General features: G+C 37.3%; 1 protein-coding gene across 1 annotated transcript in view; it reads left to right on the top strand.

Annotated features, from left to right (window-relative positions):
- The window catches only part of Mtpbeta (mitochondrial trifunctional protein beta subunit), a 292313-nt gene that overhangs the window by 211519 nt on the left and 60293 nt on the right, over nt 1-20501 (top strand). The window contains exon 10 of the mRNA XM_090373364.1: nt 17476-17555. Coding sequence (XP_090229490.1) covers nt 17476-17555 — 80 coding nt within the window. The remainder of the gene's footprint in view (nt 1-17475; nt 17556-20501) is intronic.

Raw genomic sequence — 20501 nt, 5'->3', positions numbered from 1 at the left:
CAGCACCTCCGTAGCCAGGTGGAAAGGAGCAGCAGTGCGTAGCACACGCTTCTTGATTAGACCGGGGTTCGAGCCCGTCACCACCAAATACGGAGGATGCGGAAAGGTCAGGGAATGACCACCGCATATCCCGGAGCAGTATGGCCCTAGTTGCTAATGCTCCTAAAAACCAAATAACAAACAAACAAACAAACAAACACGGCAATGCTGGAATAGTTATTAGTAAATCTTAGGTAGAGCTTCCTCTATTAATTATTAATTCTTGTTTTTAGCTTGCACCACATGCATATCAGCCAGTGAAGATAAAGATGGTGCAAATTGTTCAAGTTGCTTGCTTCATATTATCACAGGATATGTCAGTTTGCTCTATAGTGTTCAGGCGCCTCCGTAGCCAGGTGGGAAGGAGCAGCAGTGCGTAGCACACGCTTCTTGATTAGACCGGGGTTCGAGCCCGTCACCACCAAATACGGAGGATGCGGAAAGGTTAAGGAATGACCGCCGCATATCCTGGAGCAATATGGCCTTAGTTGCTAATGCTCCTAAAAACCAAACAACAACAACAACAACAACATCTATAGTGTTCTGTCAAAATGTGTAGAATACCAAACGTAAAATCACTCTGCCCATAGATTTGCTATCCTCCAACACCTGTGACTATTTAGCAATTGTTGAAACCTAATGTACTCCTGGTAACCAGCTTGGCATTCATGTAAATATTGTCTGCTTTAATATTATTGCCTGTTGCCATGACACTTAGATATGTAGGTGCTTACTTCTTTATTACAAAGGACTTGCCTGTTGTCCGACAATATAACATGCAGTCTCTCACTCTCTCTTGCATACTCATTCACAGCATGCACCATAATGTTCAAAAGTTCATGTAAAATTCACTGTCCCACTGTCCCTAATAGATTAACAGTAGCCACTGGCAGAGGAGAAAGTGATTCTTGCACTGCTTCTATTGGAATGAGCAGCAGCCTGGAAAATAAGATGCAGGATATTTCAGAGACTGCTGGGAATCATGGGGGTACAAGTGAACACATGGGTTGTGTTAGGGTGGCTAAGAGGAAGAGCAGGTGCATGTATACTTGCGTGTACACCAATGCTAGGAGTTTAGTAAATAAATTTGATGAATTTGAGGTATTGCTCAAAACATCAAAGGCAGATATTGTTGGGATTTCAGAGACGTGGTGTCACACAGATATAAGGAATGCAGAACTGGAATTTGGGGAGTACAATGTCTACAGAAAGGATAGACAGGATAGGAAGGGAGGAGGGGTTATGCTATTAGTTAAGAAACACATAAAATCCAAGGAAGTGAAGCCAGTCGACATCGCTGGACAGTGCAGTGTCGAGTTTGGTGTGACATAAGCATTGGGAGATCAAAATTGAGAGTAGGAGTGTGCTATAGGCCTAATGACTCTGATGAGTATAATAAGAAACTGTACAGAGAAATAGAGTGGGCCAGTAAATCAGAGAGTCTTATAATGGGGGATTTTAATTTCCCAGATATTGACTGGAATTTGGGGGCTGTTCACTCACACAGGCTTTTGTGGATTTATTGAATGATTGTTTTCTACATCAGCATGTTCGGGAGGCAACTAGAGGGAGTAATACTCTTGATTTGATTATCAGTAGTGATTCTTCATGCATTAAGAATCTGCAGATAAATGAACCAATAGGTGGCAGTGATCACAGTGTTCTGAAGTGGGAGTTACTCAAAGAGGTAACTACCATTAGGGGTAAAGGGAAGGGGTATTGCTTTCGTAAAGGCGACTACGATGGACTGAGACAGTATTTAAATTCTATACAGTGGGATCAACTGATGATGTTACCAACAGCAAATTCAAAATGGGAAGCATTCAAAGAACTTATCTTGGAAGCTACTAGGCTGTACATACCAACCAAGAAATATTGTTCAAGGTTTAGGCCTAAATGGATGTCAGATGAACTAATGAGGCATATGGCAGAGAAGAAAAATGCATGGGATACATAAAAATTATCACGTGACACAGAAGCCTATGATAGATACAAGTTGATCTGTAACCAAGTTACAAAGGAGGTTAGGCAGGCGAAGGCAGATTACGAGAGATCCTTGGCAAGGGATGCGAAGAAAAACAGCAAAGAGTTCTTTACTTATGTAAACTCTAGAAGGAAGGGGATGAATCAGATTGGTCCACTTGATATCGATGGGTCAACTGTTGATGTACCCTGCTCAGGTAGCTAACAAACTAAATGAATATTTTGCATCGACATTCACACATGAGGAGTTATTCAGCGAGGGGAATGCCAGAGGTGTATTCAACTCTAGCAGTAAGCTAGAGAATCTTGTAATAACTGAAAGTAAAGTGGAGGAGAAATTGTTGAAGATAAACACAAGAAAGGCACCTGGGGTGGATGGGATCTATCCAGTTATATTAAAGGAGGCAGCAAAGGAAGTAAGCAAACCCATAGCCATAATTATGAGAGCTTCCTAGGACTCAGGGGAGGTACCCATGGACTGGAGATGTGCAAATGTGACCCCAATTCACAAGGGAGGATCAAAGGCTGACACAAGTAATTATAGACCTGTGAGTTTAACTTCTGTTCCCGGAAAATTAATGGAGGCACTGGCTGAAGAAACACTGCAGGATCATCTAGACAAGACTTCAGTTATAGCTCGGACACAACATGGTTTTGTTAAGGGGAAGTCTTGCCTGACCAATTTGATTGGGTACTATGATGCAGTCACAAAAGAACTGGATGCAGGGAATAACTTTGATATTATATACTTGGATCTTAGAAAGGCTTTTGATACTGTTGCACATGGAAGACTGCTGCACAAATTGGAGCAATGTGGCATTGGAGGCAAATTGCTGCTGTGGATAAAGGGATGGTTGAAGGGGAGAAGACAGAGAGTGGTAATCAATGGACACTGCTCATCGTGGACTAATGTTATTAATGGAGTCCCTCAGGGTTCAGTATTGGGTCCTTTATTGTTTTCTGTATTTATAAATGATATTGATGATGGTATATCAAGCTTAATGTCCAAGTTTGCAGATGATACGAAGGTTGGCAGGGTTGTCAAGGACACTACTGACACTATGCTGCTGCAACAGGATCTGGAAAGGTTGAGCAGATGTGCTGAGAGGTGGCAAATGAAGTTTAAAACATTGACAAATGTAAAGTACTACATATGGGAAACATCAACCCCAGAGCAACGTATCAAATCTGTGGTACTACACTGACAGTAGAGAATGAAAGGGACCTGGGGGTGGTTGTGCAGGCAGATATGAAGTTTTCTGAGCAGTGCAGACGGGCTGCAAGAGTAGCTCATGGTGTATTGTCAATGATATATAGGAATTTTTCTAGCAGGGATAAGGAGGTGATCATTCCCTTGTATATGGCAATGGTCAGGCCACACCTAGAGTATTGTATACAGGCCTGGAGGCCTCATTTCAAGAAGGATGTAGAGCTGCTGGAACGAGTACAGAGAAGGGCAACAAGATTAGTGAATGGAACAAAGGGGTGCTCTTACGAAGAAAGGCTTAAGTTTTGCAAATTACAGTGTCTGGAGACTAGGCACCAGCGAGGTGATCTGATAGAGGTGTACAAAGCCTTGAATGGTTTGAGCATGCTCAGTGCTGATGGGATTCTTCCTCTTGCTCAGAATAATCACCTGAGAGGGCATAAATTCAAATTGAGGAAAGACAGATGTAGGATAGATGTGCGGAAATTTGCCTTTAGCCAGCGGGTGGTTGGTAGGTGGAACAGGCTTCCATCCCTTGTCGTGGAAGTTGATAGGCTAAATAAGTTTAAGGCTCAGCTGGACAGGTATTTCGAACGAACAGAGGGGTGAAGTGGAAGTGGTTATTTTTTATTTATTTATTTTACTTTATTTTTATTTATTTATTTTTTTTTTTTGGCTGATGCTGCATAAGCTTGCTTTCTTGCATCAAATGCCTCTACTAATGCTAATGCTAATGACACTTAGATATGTAGGTGCTTACTTCTTTATTACAAAGGACTTGCCTGTTGTCCGACAATATAACCTGCAGTCTCTCACTCTCTATTGCATACCCACTCACAGCATGCACCATAATGTTCTAAAGTTCATGTAAAATTCAATGCAATATTAATTGTAGCTGCCCACTGTCCTTATCTGTCTCTAGAGATTGTGTTAGAAGGTGTCAACATCATGGATGATATTAATCACTGATCCTCAGGATGCCTTAATTGGTATTGAAGACTAATGTGGCAACACATTTCCTCTCTAATATAGATGAAAATTGTGGAATTTGCAGAGCCGTATCCTCCCCAAAGCATACATCCACAACAAGGTGTGTGTGTGTGTGTGTGTGTGTGTGTGTGTGTGTGTGTGTGTGTGTGTGTGTGTGTGTGTGTGTGTGTGTGTGTGTGTGTGTGTGTGTGTGAGACTAAGCACATGACAAGAATGTTTACCAAGTTCTTTTGCCTCAGTCTTGGCTAGGCAACTCATTTTGAGTTGCCTAGCCTCCCTACTATTTTGAACTCTGATCATAGTCCCCCTTTGATTGTGTTTATTTCCTTAACAATCTAGAAAAGGCTAGTCATCTTAACCAATTATTTCAATCAGAAGCAAGCTGCATATTTATTTAAAATAGATCCTGTGTTCTGTAGGAGGGAGTACATGATGAGAGATCCTTGTCAATCAATTCATGGGGTAGAATTTTTCGCAGCATGGTCTGTGCTTGTTACCAGGAGAGACTGATTCTACAGGGATGGGATACAACAAATAGAAGGAGTGAAAGAGTGTTTGCTGATGCTAGCTTGGGTGGATTCACAGACTAAAAGGTTAACAATAGCCGCAGGCAGAGGTGAAAGTGATTCTTGCACTGCTTCTATTAGAATGAGCAGTGGCCTTGGAGGGTGGGGTGCTGGGGTTTCAGGAACTGGTGAGAGTCATCATGAAACAAATAAATATATCGGCTGTGTTAGGGTAACTAAGAATAAGAATAAGTAATATGTACTTGCTTGTACACCAATGCCAGGAGTATAGTAAATAAATTTGAATTTCAGTTGCTGGTCAAGATGTCAAAAGCATCATTGTAGAGATGTCAGAGATGTGGTGTCACATCTCTGATATCTCTACAATAATTCCTTATGATATAAGGAATGCAGAATTAGATAGATGGGATAGAAAGGGAGGAAGGATCATTCTGTTAGTTAAAAAAACACACAATCTAAGGAAGTGCATCCAGCTGACATGGATGGACAGTGCAATGTTGAGTCAGTTTCTTGTAACGTATGTTCTAGGAAAGCAAACATGAGAGCAAGAGTGTGTTATAGGCCTAATGGCTCTAATGAGTACGACAAACAATTGTACAGAGAAATAGAATAGGCCAGTAAATCAGATTCTATTATAATGGGGGATTTTAACTTCCCAGATATTGACTGGAACTTGTGGGTTAGTCATTGCACACAAACAAAACTTTTGTAGTTTATGGGATGATTGTTTTCTGCAGCAGCATGTTCATGATGCAACCCAGAGAGATTAGTATTCTTCATCTTGTTATCAGCAGTGATTATTGTGTATTAAGAATTTTCAGATAAATGAACTACTAGGCGATAGTGATCACAATGTACTGATGTGGGATTTACTTAAAAGATATAATTATCATCAGGGGTAAAGGGAAGGATTTTTGTTTCTTAAATTACTACAGTGGTCTCAGATGGTTTTTAAATTCTGTACAGTTGTACCAACTGATGATGTTACCAACAACAAATTCTAAATGAGAAGCATTCAAGGAATTAATCGTGGCAGTCATTAGGCTTTTCACACCAATTAAGAAATAGTGTTCAAGGTTTAAGCCATGGATGTCAGATGAACTAATGAGACTCATGGCAGAGACGAAAAATGTATTGGGATGCATATAAATTATCAGGCAACACAGAAGCCTATGATAGATATAAGCTAGACTGTGATCAAGTAACAAAGGAGATTAGGCAAGCAAGGCAGATTACAAGAAATCTTTGGCAAAGGATGCTAAGGAAAACAGCAAGGACTTCTTTACTTATATAAACTCTAGAGGAAGGGGATGAATCAGATTGATCCATTTGATATTGATAGTTTGACTGTTGATGATCCTGCTCAGATAGCTGACAAATCAAATGAATATTTTGCGTCTACATTCACACAAAGAATTCTTTAAGGAAGTGAAACACAGAAGCTTTTTAAACTCTAACAGGCAACTTAATGATTTTGTAATAACTGAGAGCAAAGTGGAGGAGAAATTGTTGAATTTAAACATAAGAAATGACCTAGGGTGGATGAGATCCATCGAGTTATATTAAAGGAGGCAGCAAAAGAAGTAAGCAAATCCTTAGCCATAATTATGAGAGCATCCTTGGACTCAGGAGATGTCCACATGGACTGAAAATATGCAAATGTATCCTCAATTCACAAATTGAGGGAAAATAATGGAGTCACTGGTTAAAGATGCAGGATCATCTAGACAAGACTGCAATAATAATTCAGACACAGCATGGGTTTGTTAAGGAAAAGCCTTGTCTGACAAATTTCATTCGATAATATGATGTGGTTACAAAGGAACTGGATGCAAAAAAATAATTTTGATGTATACTTTTTTTTCAGTCTTGCCTCATATCTGATAAATAAATCTTTCAATTGCCTATTCTTAATATCATTAAGAACAAGCAACGGTATCAAGAATATAATACAATGATATCACCTTTTGGGTCCTTTAAAAGGTGAAAACTATTCTAAAACATTATTAATTTTAGTCCTTGGCACAGACCTGACCTCGTCCTATTCCACTTATCCTTTTTGCACAATATATGCTCCTTTTTCCTGAAAATGGAATCACTAAGAATAACTGCTTTTTGGGATCAGTGCTTACTGCCATTGAGGATTTCACTATGTTATCTTTTTTTTTTTTTTTTTTATGAAAACCCCCAAACACAAAAGGTATCAAAACTTATAGTACTTAGTACCGTGCATGGGTTGAAAGAGAAGTATGGGGGGGGTGGGGGATGCCGGAAACTTTTCTCTAGAGACTAAACATGGGTTTCACCACTTCAAGCCTCCAATAAGCAAAGTGGTGGTATTGCACCGCAAGTTCATCAGACAACACAGCTCAAGCATTGAGCTGAGTAGCTGTATGTTTGATTGGTCCATAATTTTAATTCCTTCAATGGCATAAACCCTTTACATCAAGCTCTCATATTCTTACAACCAATCATAATATTTTTGCTTAATCTCTTACACTGTTTGCATTGAGAACACTCAAAGGCATCTCCTTTGGCTGTATCATATCCCACTCAAGACAGCTCCAGAAACATGCTACAATCAGCACATACTATGAAACCCTGATTCAGAGGAGGACTGTCCCTTCAGAAGTTCCCTCCTGAAACAACACATTCCCAGACTTTGTACTCTTTGCTTTGTTGATCTCTAGTTTGAATTTAAGAATACTATGCTATACTGAGAAATACATAAATACAATAATAATGTAGTAATGATATGTACTATTGTCACTATTCCCAGGTTATGTAACAGCAGTGTATGCTATTCTTTAAAATTATGTTATGAATTATCTTGTAAAATTATTTTATAAAATCGTTTCTAGAGTTATAAATTTATAATTTAGACGATATAAAAACACTTATATTATTAATATACTCCTACAGAATTACATAAGAATATTAAATACTGGCTGTATTGTTACAATGAACACAGTGGCATCTCAAAATTCTGTCCTACTTCACTTCTCATATTTGAGTAATTTCTTAGGCTAAATATGACATATTTGCATAATGAGAAATAAGGAAAGCCTGTTTCTGTTTCAACAAGTCCTTCTTCTCATAAATCTCAGCTTGAGAATGCCCTTTCCCCACTGATAGTAGAAATATTCATGATCCACTTAAAACAAATTTCGAAAAACAGCCTCTCAAACCTGAGTTCTGGAGCAGATAATGTGGATTGTATAATTGCCATCTGGAGCCATGGGAACAAAATATGGAATCAGTACATTTTTCAGAGGATCAACTTCCATGAAACATAGTAAAACATCCAGTCAATAGCCCCAACAATCCTAGAGGACCAATTTATAAAATGGATTGCAGCTGTGGAGGTACCTACGTATGGGAATCTTATAGATGCCTCAGTTCCATACTAAAAGAATACTGAAAAAAAAAATACTGCCTTTCATGCATTCCATGAAAGGCAGTATTGGTATTTGGTGATTTTGCAACGCTACAGTCCTTTCAACTGACCAACAGATCATTCTACATAAAAATGTTCAGGGCCAACATTATAAATATAAAATAAGGTATAAAATTCAATCAACAATATTTTAACATCTTTAAAGGGACAGTAGAAGACCAAGAAACAAAAATGAAAGCTCTAAATAAGAACAGCCAATTCTTCCCCCCCCTCTCCCACACACACACACACACGCACGCACATGCACATAGATCGAAGACCAGCATAACCACAAACTAGAAAGTCCTGTGAATGAGGCATTCAGAAAAAAATACGCCAAGACACATTTGAACAATGAAAAAGCATTGGGCTCCAGGATAACCAACCTGGCAACCTTTTAGCCAATCAATTAGATATCAGTATTCAATCCAGGTTCAACATAGGTTGAAATAAGCTGTTACAGCACCTATTGGCCAAAGCCAAGAGGTGCTGTAAGCTGTTAGGAGGCACTGAAGGAGGCTTTGGCATTTGGAAAGCAAGAGGCTGTTAACATGTAAGCCAATATCTTATTTGCTTTACCTTTCTGCATTTATAAAAAAAACTTACAAGTAAAATATAATTATATAACTTACTAGTAATAGATAATTGTATTTGTATTAACACAATTAATAATCATTATAATTTGTTTTTCTGTCCTTTAGTACAGCAAAGTATGGTCTGATGATGGGTTCTAGCAAGGTTCCAGAAATATTACCTAATTGTATAGTACATTTAGTCAATAGACTAAATGAACTATATGACAGAATGCTGAAAAACCTACATGATATAAGAATGGATATTTAGAGAGAAAATTTCATTGAAAATCATCCCATAATGTCCTTCCCTAATTATAAATCATGACTGTTTTCAATTTAGTAAAAAGAAAGCTAAAAATAATTTTTTTATAATTAAAACAAAAAAGGAGTATTCACAAATGCCATGCTAGTATCTTTGTTAAACTGATAGCATGAGTGATCTCATTGGAATATATCCATTGTGCAATATATTTTATATGCAAGTCATTTGTCATTTTTGTTCATCGTGGTTCTAGGAATGTGACCAGTGAACAGCAAGGACTTGCTTTACATGTAATTGAGCATTAGAGAAGTAATTTGCATAATACATCAAGTGCATATGGAAAATTTTCATTTGTATACAACAGTGCATCATCCAGTGAAAAAAGTTGCAAATCTGTCAATTCTAACTGTTTAATCATGTTAATAGAATTGTCAGTCATTAATATAAATTCCAAGTAGCAAAGATCCTAGAGCCATGTTCTCAGAATGCTTCTATCCATTAAGACCTTTACCAAAAGATCTTTCCTTCAAAGTGTACTTTAAGTCTCCAATCTTGTATTAGTTTCTTGCATCTTGGTTAAAATTCCACTACTGGATTTCAATTTCATATGCCCTGGGTAATTGCAAATCAAGGATATTGATATCTACAGTAGTTTCATGCCTCTATCTTCATTAGTACCTTCTGTTATAAGGTACTAATGAAGATAGAGGCATGAAAGTATAGTACATTTCAGTAATCTGGGTTTGTTAAATTTGTTATTATGGATTTGCTATGTGAAGAATTGTAATAGTGGCATGTGATGCAAGAAAGCAAGCATATGAGCTTATGTAGCATCAGCCAAAAAAAAAAAAAAAAAAAATTCACACAACCATTCCCTCTAAATGTTTGTCCAGTTCCTCCTTGAATAACTATCAACTTCCATGAACTTCCACGTCAGATGAAAGTTTGTTCCAGCAATTAACCACCCGCTGGCTAAAGGCAAATTTCCGCACATCTATTCTACAACTGTTGTTCCTCAATTTGAATCTATGCCCCCTCAGGTTTGTAATCTGAGCAAGTGGAAGAATCCCATCAGAATTGAGCTCAATCAGTTCACCTTGCAGGTGACAGACCCATGCTGTGTCTGAATTATTTCTGCAGTCTTGTCTAGATGATCCTGCAATGCTTCTATATTTCCATAAATAAGGTTAAGAAATCAATGACGATAAACTGGTCTTCAAATTTTAGCTAATGCACTGAGCCTATTTATAGGCTTATAAAATCTGTATATTTTTTAACTCCGTTGGAATTATGCCATTATCAGATGAGGGACTGATGAAATGTAGAAGCAGATTCTGTGGAATTGCAAAACAGCAATTGCATAGTGACGTAAGTATACCACCTGGTTCTGTGCTATTATCATATACCAGGTCTGTCAAAGTACCCTGAAGCAGTTCTAAAGAAATTACAAAATTTTTAATTAATTACGCTACCCAACACAATTTTTTTTTCTTCATACCTCTGGAATGAAAGTTGTTTATTCTGAACAAAATTAATGTCCTGATTATGAAAATATCAGTCGTTTGCTTCTGTCACATCTATATCAAAATATATATGCATTTTTTTAAATTCCTTGTTTTTATACAATATCAGCATATATGGTTGTAATTATTACACACAATATATGTTACTTAGACATGTTTCCCACTCAATGATTTCCTTTTATACTCCAGATTGCTTTCCCGTTTAAGGAACTGACAGTAATCTCCCATCATGGCAGAGTCCCAGCGACCTTGGTATCGTTTTTCCATTGCAAATACGTCCTTGTGGAAGTGCTCTCCTTGTTCATTACTGACATCTGCTAAGTTTTCAGGAAAGAAATCCAGAGGGGAATGAAGGAAATGCATTTTCAATGATACTCAGCACTCCATGTTCTTGTAGAATTTCAGCAAGTTTGTCACCAGTTGCTCATAGTTCTCTTCTTTTCTCTTTCCAAGGAATCCGTGTACCACAGCCTTGAAAGATCTCCATGCAGTCAGTTGAACATCATTCAGATTTCTTTGAAATTCTTCATCTTTTAGAAGCTTTCTTATTTGAAGACTTACGAATATTCCTTCCTTCAGCTTTGCATGAGATAAATTTGGAAACAATTTCAGTAAATATGCAAATCCTCTGCTTTCTTTATCCAGTGCCTTAGTGAAATTCTTAATCAGTCCAAGCTTGATGTGTAAAGGAGTAAGAAAAATCTTTTATGGATCAACCAATGGAACATACTTTACATAGTTTTTGATGGAAATATATTCATCTCTCTCTCTCTCTCTCTTGTCCCAGTGTTGCATGACATAGTGTTTGGCTGTTGCATGACTATCCCACAAACACAGGAAACAAAAGTATTTATTGAAACCACCTTGCAACCCTACAAGCAGTCCAATCACTTTGAGATCACCACAAATATTCCGACCATAGTCATCGTAACATATAGCAGCAAGAATCTGGGATATCCTACCATAAGTTTCTTTCAGGCCAACAGCATGAACAAAAGGAATTGATGGTAAAGTATTCCTATTATGAAGCAGTACTGCTTCCAAACTTAGCTTTGTCACATCAATGAACAAAAATTGCCAAAAAAATGCCATTCAGGTATTGTGATCCATGAAGCACATGGTTCTGTGACATTTGGTAAAACGATTTCTTCTCTACCTTCATCACTACTTCCAATACCCCAAGATTTTGGTGGCACAGGTACTGGCAGTTCTATCCCATGTGGCATTGGCCTAATTGCTGGTGGGATATTTGATTCAGTGCTTGCTCTTTCTGGAAATACCTTTTATTTTTGTCATGCAGAAATAGCAATCGTCAAAATGATTCTTGGGCTGGCACCACACCATAGCGACGGCAAAATGTTATCTACAAAATCTACGAGTGTTATCTACACTCGTAGATTTCGTAGATAACACTCGTTACTGAAACATAAATATAGCGTTATAACTGTGTTGGGATACAAGTTTAAGATTTAATTTTGTACTGAAATTGAAATTTTATTGAAAGTAAATCGAAATCATGACTCAAACCAGAGCAGCAAAGCAAAAGGCTCAAGCTAATGGGAATGCTGTGGCTCAGGGGAGAACTGAGGGGGCCAGTTGCCCTCTGAATCACAGCCTTTTAAGATGCACTATTTGCTTGATGTTTGCGGAGCAGTCAGGTATCGGACATGATATTGCCATGGGGGATGTCTTTGTATGTGCGTGATGCAAGGAGTGTAAGGAAATCAGGCGACAACTCAGCGTTGTTATGGTCCTATATGAGAGCTTGAAGGACAGGGTGGATGCCCTCGAAGGATTACAAATGAGGAGCCCATCAAGCTCTCAGCTGCCCACACCAATGCCAGAGCTTGCACTTGGTCATCGCGCAACACAGCGGCAACCCCCAAGGCAGAATGCGCTGGTCCCAAAGGAACTAGTAGTTGTTGGTGACTCTATTGTCAGGGAAACGGGGAAACATGCTTTGTAAACAGGATAGGTGGAACAGGACCAGGGTAAATCATCTTTTAAGGGCACAAAAGGTGATATAGTTGTACACGTTGGCACTAATGATATTAAGAGTAGGAGACCCGCGGAATTACTTAACAAGTACAGGTCACTGATGAAAAAAAGCCGTGAATTAAGGTTGAATTTGAAAGTGTCTGCAATTCTGCCCAGACATGATAGGAGGGAGTATATGATCAGAGCCCTGTCGATCAATTCGGCACTGGAAAGATTGTGCAGGGCTCAAGGGGTAGAATTTTTTTCAGCCTGGTCTGTACGGAGACTGCTTCTACAGTGATGGGATACACTTAAATAGAAAGGGTGCAAGAATGTTTGCTGATGCTATCGAGGCAGTGTTAGGTGGGTCGGAAAACTGCTAGATTGGGGGGATACAAAGACTAATTGATTAACAGTAGCCACTGGCAGAGGAGAAAGTAATTCTTGCTCTGCTTCTATTGGAATGAGCAGCAGCCTGGAAAATAAGAAGCAGGATATTTCAGACTGGGAATCATGGGGGTACAAGTAAACACATGGGTTGTGTTAGGGTGGCTAAGAGGAAGAGCAGGTGCATGTATACTTGCGTGTACACCAATGCTAGGAGTCTAGTAAATAAATTTGATGAATTTGAGGTATTGCTCAAAACATCAAAGGCAGATATTGTTGGGATTTCTGAGACGTGGTGTCACACAGATATAAGGAATGCAGAACTGGAATTTGGGGAGTACAATGTCTACAGAAAGGATAGGAAGGGAGGAGGGGTTATTCTATTAGTTAAGAAACACATAAAATCCAAGGAAGTGAAGCCAGTCGTCATCGCTGGACAGTGCAGTGTCGAGTCACTTTGGCGTGACATAAGCATTGGGAGATCAAAATTGAGAGTAGGAGTGTGCTACAGGCCTAATGACTCTGATGAGTATAATAAGAAACTGTACAGAGAAATAGAGTAGGCCAGTAAATCAGAGTCTTATAATGGGGGATTTTAATTTCCCAGATATTGACTGAAATTTGGGGGCTGGTCACTTACACACTAGCAAGGCTTTTGTGGATTTATTGGATGATTGTTTTCTACATCAGCATGTTCGGGAGGCAACTAGAGGGAGTAATACTCTTGATTTGATTATCAGTAGTAATTCTTCATGCATTAAGAATCTGCAGATAAATGAACCACTAGGTGGCAGTGATCACAGTGTTCTGAAGTGGGAGTTACTCAAAGAGGTAACTACCATTAGGGGTAAAGGGAAGGGGTATTGCTTTCGTAAAGGCGACTACGATGGACTGAGCCAGTATTTAAATTCTATACAGTGGGATCAACTGATGATGTTACCAACAGAAAATTCAAAATGGGAAGCATTCAAAGAACTTATCTTGGAAGCTACTAGGCTTTACATACCAACTAAGAAATATTGTTCAAGGTTTAGGCCTAAATGGATGTCAGATGAACTAATGAGGCATATGGCAGAGAAGAAAAATGCATGGGATACATACAAATTAACACGTGACACAGAAGCCTATGATAGATGCAAGTTGATCTGTAACCAAGTTACAAAGGAGGTTAGGCAGGCGAAGGCAGATTACGAGAAATCCTTGGCAAGGGATGCGAAGAAAAACAGCAAAGAGTTCTTTACTTATGTAAACTCTAGAAGGAAGGGGATGAATCGGATTGGTCCACTTGATATCGATGGGTCAACTGTTGATGATCCTGCTCAGGTAGCTAACAAACTAAATGAATATTTTGCATCGACATTCACACATGAGGAGTTATTCAGCGAGGGGAATGCAGAGGTGTATTCAACTCTAGCAGTAAGCTAGAGAATCTTGTAATAACTGAAAGTAAAGTGGAGGAGAAATTGTTGAAGATAAACACAAGAAAGGCACCTGGGATGGATGGGATCTATCCAGTTATATTAAAGGAGGCAGCAAAGGAAGTAAGCAAACCCTTAGCCATAATTATGAAAGCTTCCTTGGACTCAGGGGAGGTACCCATGGACTGGAGATGTGCAAATGTGACCCCAATTCACAAAGGAGGATCAAAGGCTGACATAAGTAATTATAGACCTGCGAGTTTAACTTCTGTTCCCGGAAAATTAATGGAGGGGCTGGTTAAAGAAGCACTGCAGGATCATCTAGACAAGACTTCAGTTATAGCTCGGACACAGCATGGTTTTGTTAAGGGGAAGTCTTGCCTGACCAATTTGATTGGATACTATGATGCAGTCACAAAAGAACTGGATGCAGGGAATAACTTTGATATTATATACTTGGATCTTAGAAAGGCTTTTGATACTGTTGCACATGGAAGACTGCTGCACAAATTGGAGCAATGTGGCATTGGAGGCAAATTGCTGCTATGGATAAAGAGGTGGTTGAGGGTGAGAAGACAGAGAGTGGTAATCAATGGACACTGCTCATCGTGGACTAATGTTATTAGTGGAGTCCCTCAGGGTTCAGTATTGGGTCCTTTATTGTTTTCTGTATTTATAAATGACATTGATGATGGTATATTAAGCCCAAATTTGCAGACGATACGAAGGTTGGCAGGGTTGTTAAGGACACTACTGACACTATGCTGCTGCAACAGGATCTGGAAAGGTTGAGCAGATGTGCTGAGAGGTGGCAAATGAAGTTTAACATTGACAAATGTAAAGTACTATATATGGGGAAACAGCAACCCCAGAGCAACGTATCAACTCTGTGGTACTACACTGACAGTGGTAGAGAATGAAAGGGACCTGGGGGTGGTTGTGCAGGCAGATATGAAGTTCTCTGAGCAGTGCAGACGGGCTGGAAGAGTAGCTCATGGTGTATTGTCAATGATATATAGGAATTTTTCTAGCAGGGATAAGGAGGTGATTATTCCCTTGTATAAGGCAATGGTCAGGCCACACCTAGAGTACTGTATACAGGCCTTGAGGCCTCATTTCAAGAAGGATGTAGAGCTGCTGGAACGAGTACAGAGAAGGGCAACAAGATTAGTGAATGGAACAAAGGGGTGCTCTTACGAAGAAAGGCTTAAGTTTTGCGAATTACAGTGTCTGGAGACTAGGCACCGGAGAGGTAATCTGATAGAGGTGTACAAAGCCTTGAATGGTTTGAGCATGCTCAATGCTGATGGGATTCTTCCTCTTGCTCAGAATAATCACCTGAGAGGGCATAAATTCAAATTGAGGAAAGACAGATGTAGGATAGATGTGCGGAAATTTGCCTTTAGCCAGCGGGTGGTTGGTAGGTGGAACAGATTTCCATCCCTTGTCGTGGAAGTTGATAGCCTAAATAAGTTTAAGGCTCAGCTGGACAGGTATTTCGAATGAACAGAGGGGTGAAGTGGAAGTGGTTATTTTTTAATTATTTATTTTACTTTATTTTTTTTGGCTGATGCTGCATAAGCTTGCTTTCTTGCATCAAATGCCTCTACTAATGCTAATGCTCTCAGTTTGCCATATAACCACAGCCTTAAGTTCATTGTACAAATAATACAACAGATATGTGGAGCCCAATTTTTTTCTTAGTCACCGATCTTGCCACTGAAGTACAATGAATATGCAACTTTTGTGACATTGTATATTTTCTTCCTGTGAGTTTTTGTGGTTAAGTGTCCACAAACATAGCAGACGTTGTCTGGGTGATTGACGCAAGTTTTGTGCTTTGTCTTCTCCATTTTAACAATGCATTAACCTAAAAACAGTAAAAGCAATTGGCATATTTGAACCGAAGGTGAATTCTTGTAGCTTAGTTTATCATACACTATAAATTGAACAGTTGAATGGTGTAATAAAATTAATAAAAATACTGTCTTGTCTGGAAAAGTGCATCAAAACCAAAATATTCTATATTGCAAGAACAGTAATGATATAATTGTTTAACTTTTAGCCCAATAAACAAAACCAACCAAAAGTTAATAAGTTTAAAAATTGTATTTCAAACAGTAATGATATCTTTCTACAGAATCCAGTTATCTATCTATATCATAAAACTGAGATGTGATAGGAAATTTTATGATTGATTTTAAATTCTATACATAAAACTTGACCAGAAACAACCATTGATTTGCTGGAGGTAAAAATCACGTGTGGTGTTGTTAGAAGAAATTATTTACTGTGGTGATTCTCTGACTTTATAATCTTTATAATAGAATGTATTATATTTGTTTCACACACTACTTCCTACATTCATCCTTAATCCTTTCATAAGTGAGTTTACCTCACATGTGTGGGTTCCCCCATTGTAAATCTTCAACAGTGATGAGCTCTGTGGAATTTGTTCATGAAGTTCTGTAAAAATGAAAAATTTGTACCTTGATGCTTTTAAATATTACTTTTTTTTTTTTTTTTGTTGACCTTATTGCCCAATATTAGAGTAAAATTGTAAAAAATTGATTCACAAATTTTTTAAAAAAATTGTAAAAAAAAAAATTATTTTTTACTGCATTGATATTCTCTATCTGTGTATTTATCATTTGGTTCAATTTCATTAATTTCTAAATCTAAATTCCAGACAATTTCAACTTTTTTTTTTTTTTTATACCTAAATTGGGAAGCCTCACCAACAGTTACAATCTCCTCTGATTTTCAAAGCTGTTTTTGTGCTGTCATTCATTAAATGTGTATTATCTGCTATTAGACAGAAACACAAATAAGATACAGCATCACATACTGGAATATTTTCAAACATTAATCAATGTCTTATTTGAATCTTATATAAAGTGACCTTAGAAAATATAAATTTACTTTTGTACTCCTGAAAGCGTTCAAGAAAGAAGTCAGGAATGCAGTTTCTATCACTAGAGGCAGTGTGAAAATATCATGTTATGCCTCCAGTAGGACTTTATAGTGTGATGTGTTTTTGTATATGTGATATTCATATCTTTTTTAGATAATTAAGTAACTTTTCAATTGTAATCACTGATAATACTGTGATAATGCATCTGATTTCTTTTTGTGAACTATTTTACGATAGACTGATGGTGCCTCAGCATGCTTACTGATGAGTGAGGAAAAAGCCATATCAATGGGCTTAAAGCCAAAAGCTTATCTTAGGTATGTATCCATCATCCTTTTGTTTCTCCCCTTTATTAACTTTCTGTGCATGAATATCTGCTTAAGTAAACTGTTTTCTCCTAAGCTACTACTTGATCCATTTTGATATCATATGACATTAATGCCAGTTATAGTGATCACGTTTGCAAATTGAATTTGATTCTAATAAACAGTGAGTCTAATAAGCAAAAATCAGCAAATATTATCCACAAGCTATAAAAATAATGATAGCACAAGTTTACACTTTATTACCAATTAAATGATGCATGAAAATTGGAAGAATATTATCCACAGGTTAGCAAAATAAAAATAAATTTTCACTTGCGTACAAAGCTTAATTAATGTGCATATTAATTAAACATAACACTGTAGTGTGATTATAATTTCAAATAGTCACTTATTTTAGATTGCTTTAAATTATCACTACAAAGTCTATTTATAGATTTTTCAATAGTGTATAACAATCTATATTCACAATCCCTTGCACCAGTTTCTTCCAACGCTCTCCTCAGGATGGCTGTAGCTTTACGAGTTTGCTGTTTTGTAACTGGAATCGTTTATCTTTGGTTTATCTTCATTTTTGTCCTCCTTTGCGAAATTATCAGTAACAGACTGGGCAATTTCTTCTTCTGTTAAAGCTGCAGTAACTGCCCGTTTATAACAGATTGTACAAACAAAAAGGCCCAATACACCGAAAACTGCATTTTTTTTTTTTTTTTTTTTTATTATGTTTGTGATCTCCAATGTGCTTTAGAAAAATATCACTGAGGTCTTCAAAATTGATTCTTATAACCAAAGATGTGACTCTACTAAACGATGAAAGTGTGGTGCATTTTATTGATTTGAATTGGTTCTTTAAAATTTGATTCTCTAAAGCATCTGATTCTGATAACCAGCACTTACTGTAGGTGAATAGATCTTACAAGTTTTGAGAATTAAGTTCTGAGACTGAGTCAATTTAAAAAAAACCAGATGTTAGAAAAAAAAAAAAAAAAAAAAAGGCATTTTCAATATTTTCCAAAGTAATTGCCCTGAGAAGGGCAATTCCAGAACAAACATATTACAGTGAAAGTCCGGACTATTCGAAAACTCACAAACATTTTAAATTTAGCAGACTTTTGTGTGTGCGCAAGCATGCGTGAGTGCCACAGATACCCAGCGACAACAAGCGAGCTCACAGTCACCATTTTGAAACGAGCAATAAAACCATGGCAATGCTATAAATTTTGTCCTACTCTTTCCATTTACCCTATATAGCATACATATTTACAAGCCCATAATAATGGCTTCTAATAGATAAACTTCATGGTGTGAAGAGAAAGAAGAACACATTGAAATTGAGAACTTGAATTTACAATATAAAAAAGACAAAGAATATAAAATTCTAGAATTCACAGCCTCATCTGAGCCTTACAATAAAATTGCTGAGAGGAAAAAGTTTACATCGGCCAAAATTAGAGAATCTCGATAAAGTGTTGTACGAATAGTTTTTGCTAAAACGATCGGAAGATATGGAAATTTCTGGGCCAATGCTTATTGCCAAAGCAAGGTCTTTTAATGAGCAAATTAACATCGAATCAGAGTGCACATTTAGTGATGGATGACTTAGGAATTTCAAGACTCGTCATGGTATTAGACAGTTAGATATTGCTAGAGAAAGACAGTCAGCTGATACACAAACAGCAACATTTGAAAAAATTTTGGTTTTTTCAAATTGGTTTGTTCATGATTTTGTTCCATCAGTTTGTCAGAACTTGAGAAAATTGGGGAAGCCTGCAAATACAAAGTGCCTACTACTTCTCAACAACTGTGGAGCCCACCCACATGAATCGAAATTAGTGTCTCATTGCAGAAATATTTTTGCATGTTACTTGCCACCTAAAATAACACCATTAATTCAACCCATGGATCAAGGAGTCATTAGGAACTTTAAATGTCACTATAAAAATGATTTTATGACGAAAATGATGCATAAGAATGTCAACCCTTCAGAATTTCAATGCAGTTTTACAATCAAAGATGCAACATTTTCACTCATGACTGCATGGAAATGCAGTCAAGTCTGTAACTTGATGCAGTCAAGTCATAACTTTCACCCCGCTCTTTTAAGAGCGGGGTGAAAGTTATGGCCGAACGTGATGTTTGCAGAGCAAACATCACGTTCTGGTCGAAATTAAGATTTTGAAGTATATTAGTATAGATTTTGAAATGAAGATTTTGAAGCTCACATAAAGCTGAAGGCATCTGAAGTGAAAGAACTGATGGAAACTGTTAAATTATGTATGGAAGAAAACTCTCTACATAAACTTAATGCTGATAACATAGAAGAGTGACGTATTGAAGATGATGTTGAAGTTGCAGCAACTTTCACTGATCAAGAAATTATTCAAAACATTATAACTCCTGATAAAATAGAAGAGAATTATTCAGAGGAATCTTGTGAAGAAAACGACAAAGTTGAAGAAGAAAAGATATCTTTGGCTACTGCGGAAAAGTCCATTGAAACAGTTATTAAATTTATTTAACAGAAAATAGCTTCAGTCTTCAGGATGCCATGCATGCACACATGGAGCATAATAATTTTATCACAAAGAAATTACAAAGTCATAAACAAGATGATATACAAAAGTATTTAAAGAAAGCAATAGAAGCATCAAGCAGTGCAACAGACACAACAGAAATTGCAGGAAAGAACAAATAAATTTTTGTTTGTTTTTCGAACCTTGTATTTTATATGAAAATGTTTCATTAATAAACTAAAACAAATAATTAATTTATATAAAATATGTATCTTCTGCTTTGATTTATATACTGTATTTTTCTTTTACATTGTTCATTTTTAAACACAATTTAAAGCATTAAACATGTTTTTTTTTTTTTTTTGTGGTGAAAATTATGTATACATCTTTGTCAGGTGTTGACTTTATTTTTCTTTAAAACTGCTCA

Source organism: Mastigoproctus giganteus, chromosome 5 (genome assembly GCF_048544385.1).
Source record: "Mastigoproctus giganteus isolate SK-2022 chromosome 5, ASM4854438v1, whole genome shotgun sequence".
Lineage (NCBI taxonomy): Eukaryota > Metazoa > Arthropoda > Arachnida > Uropygi > Thelyphonidae > Mastigoproctus > Mastigoproctus giganteus.
This window is presented reverse-complemented; position numbering and strand designations above follow the sequence as displayed.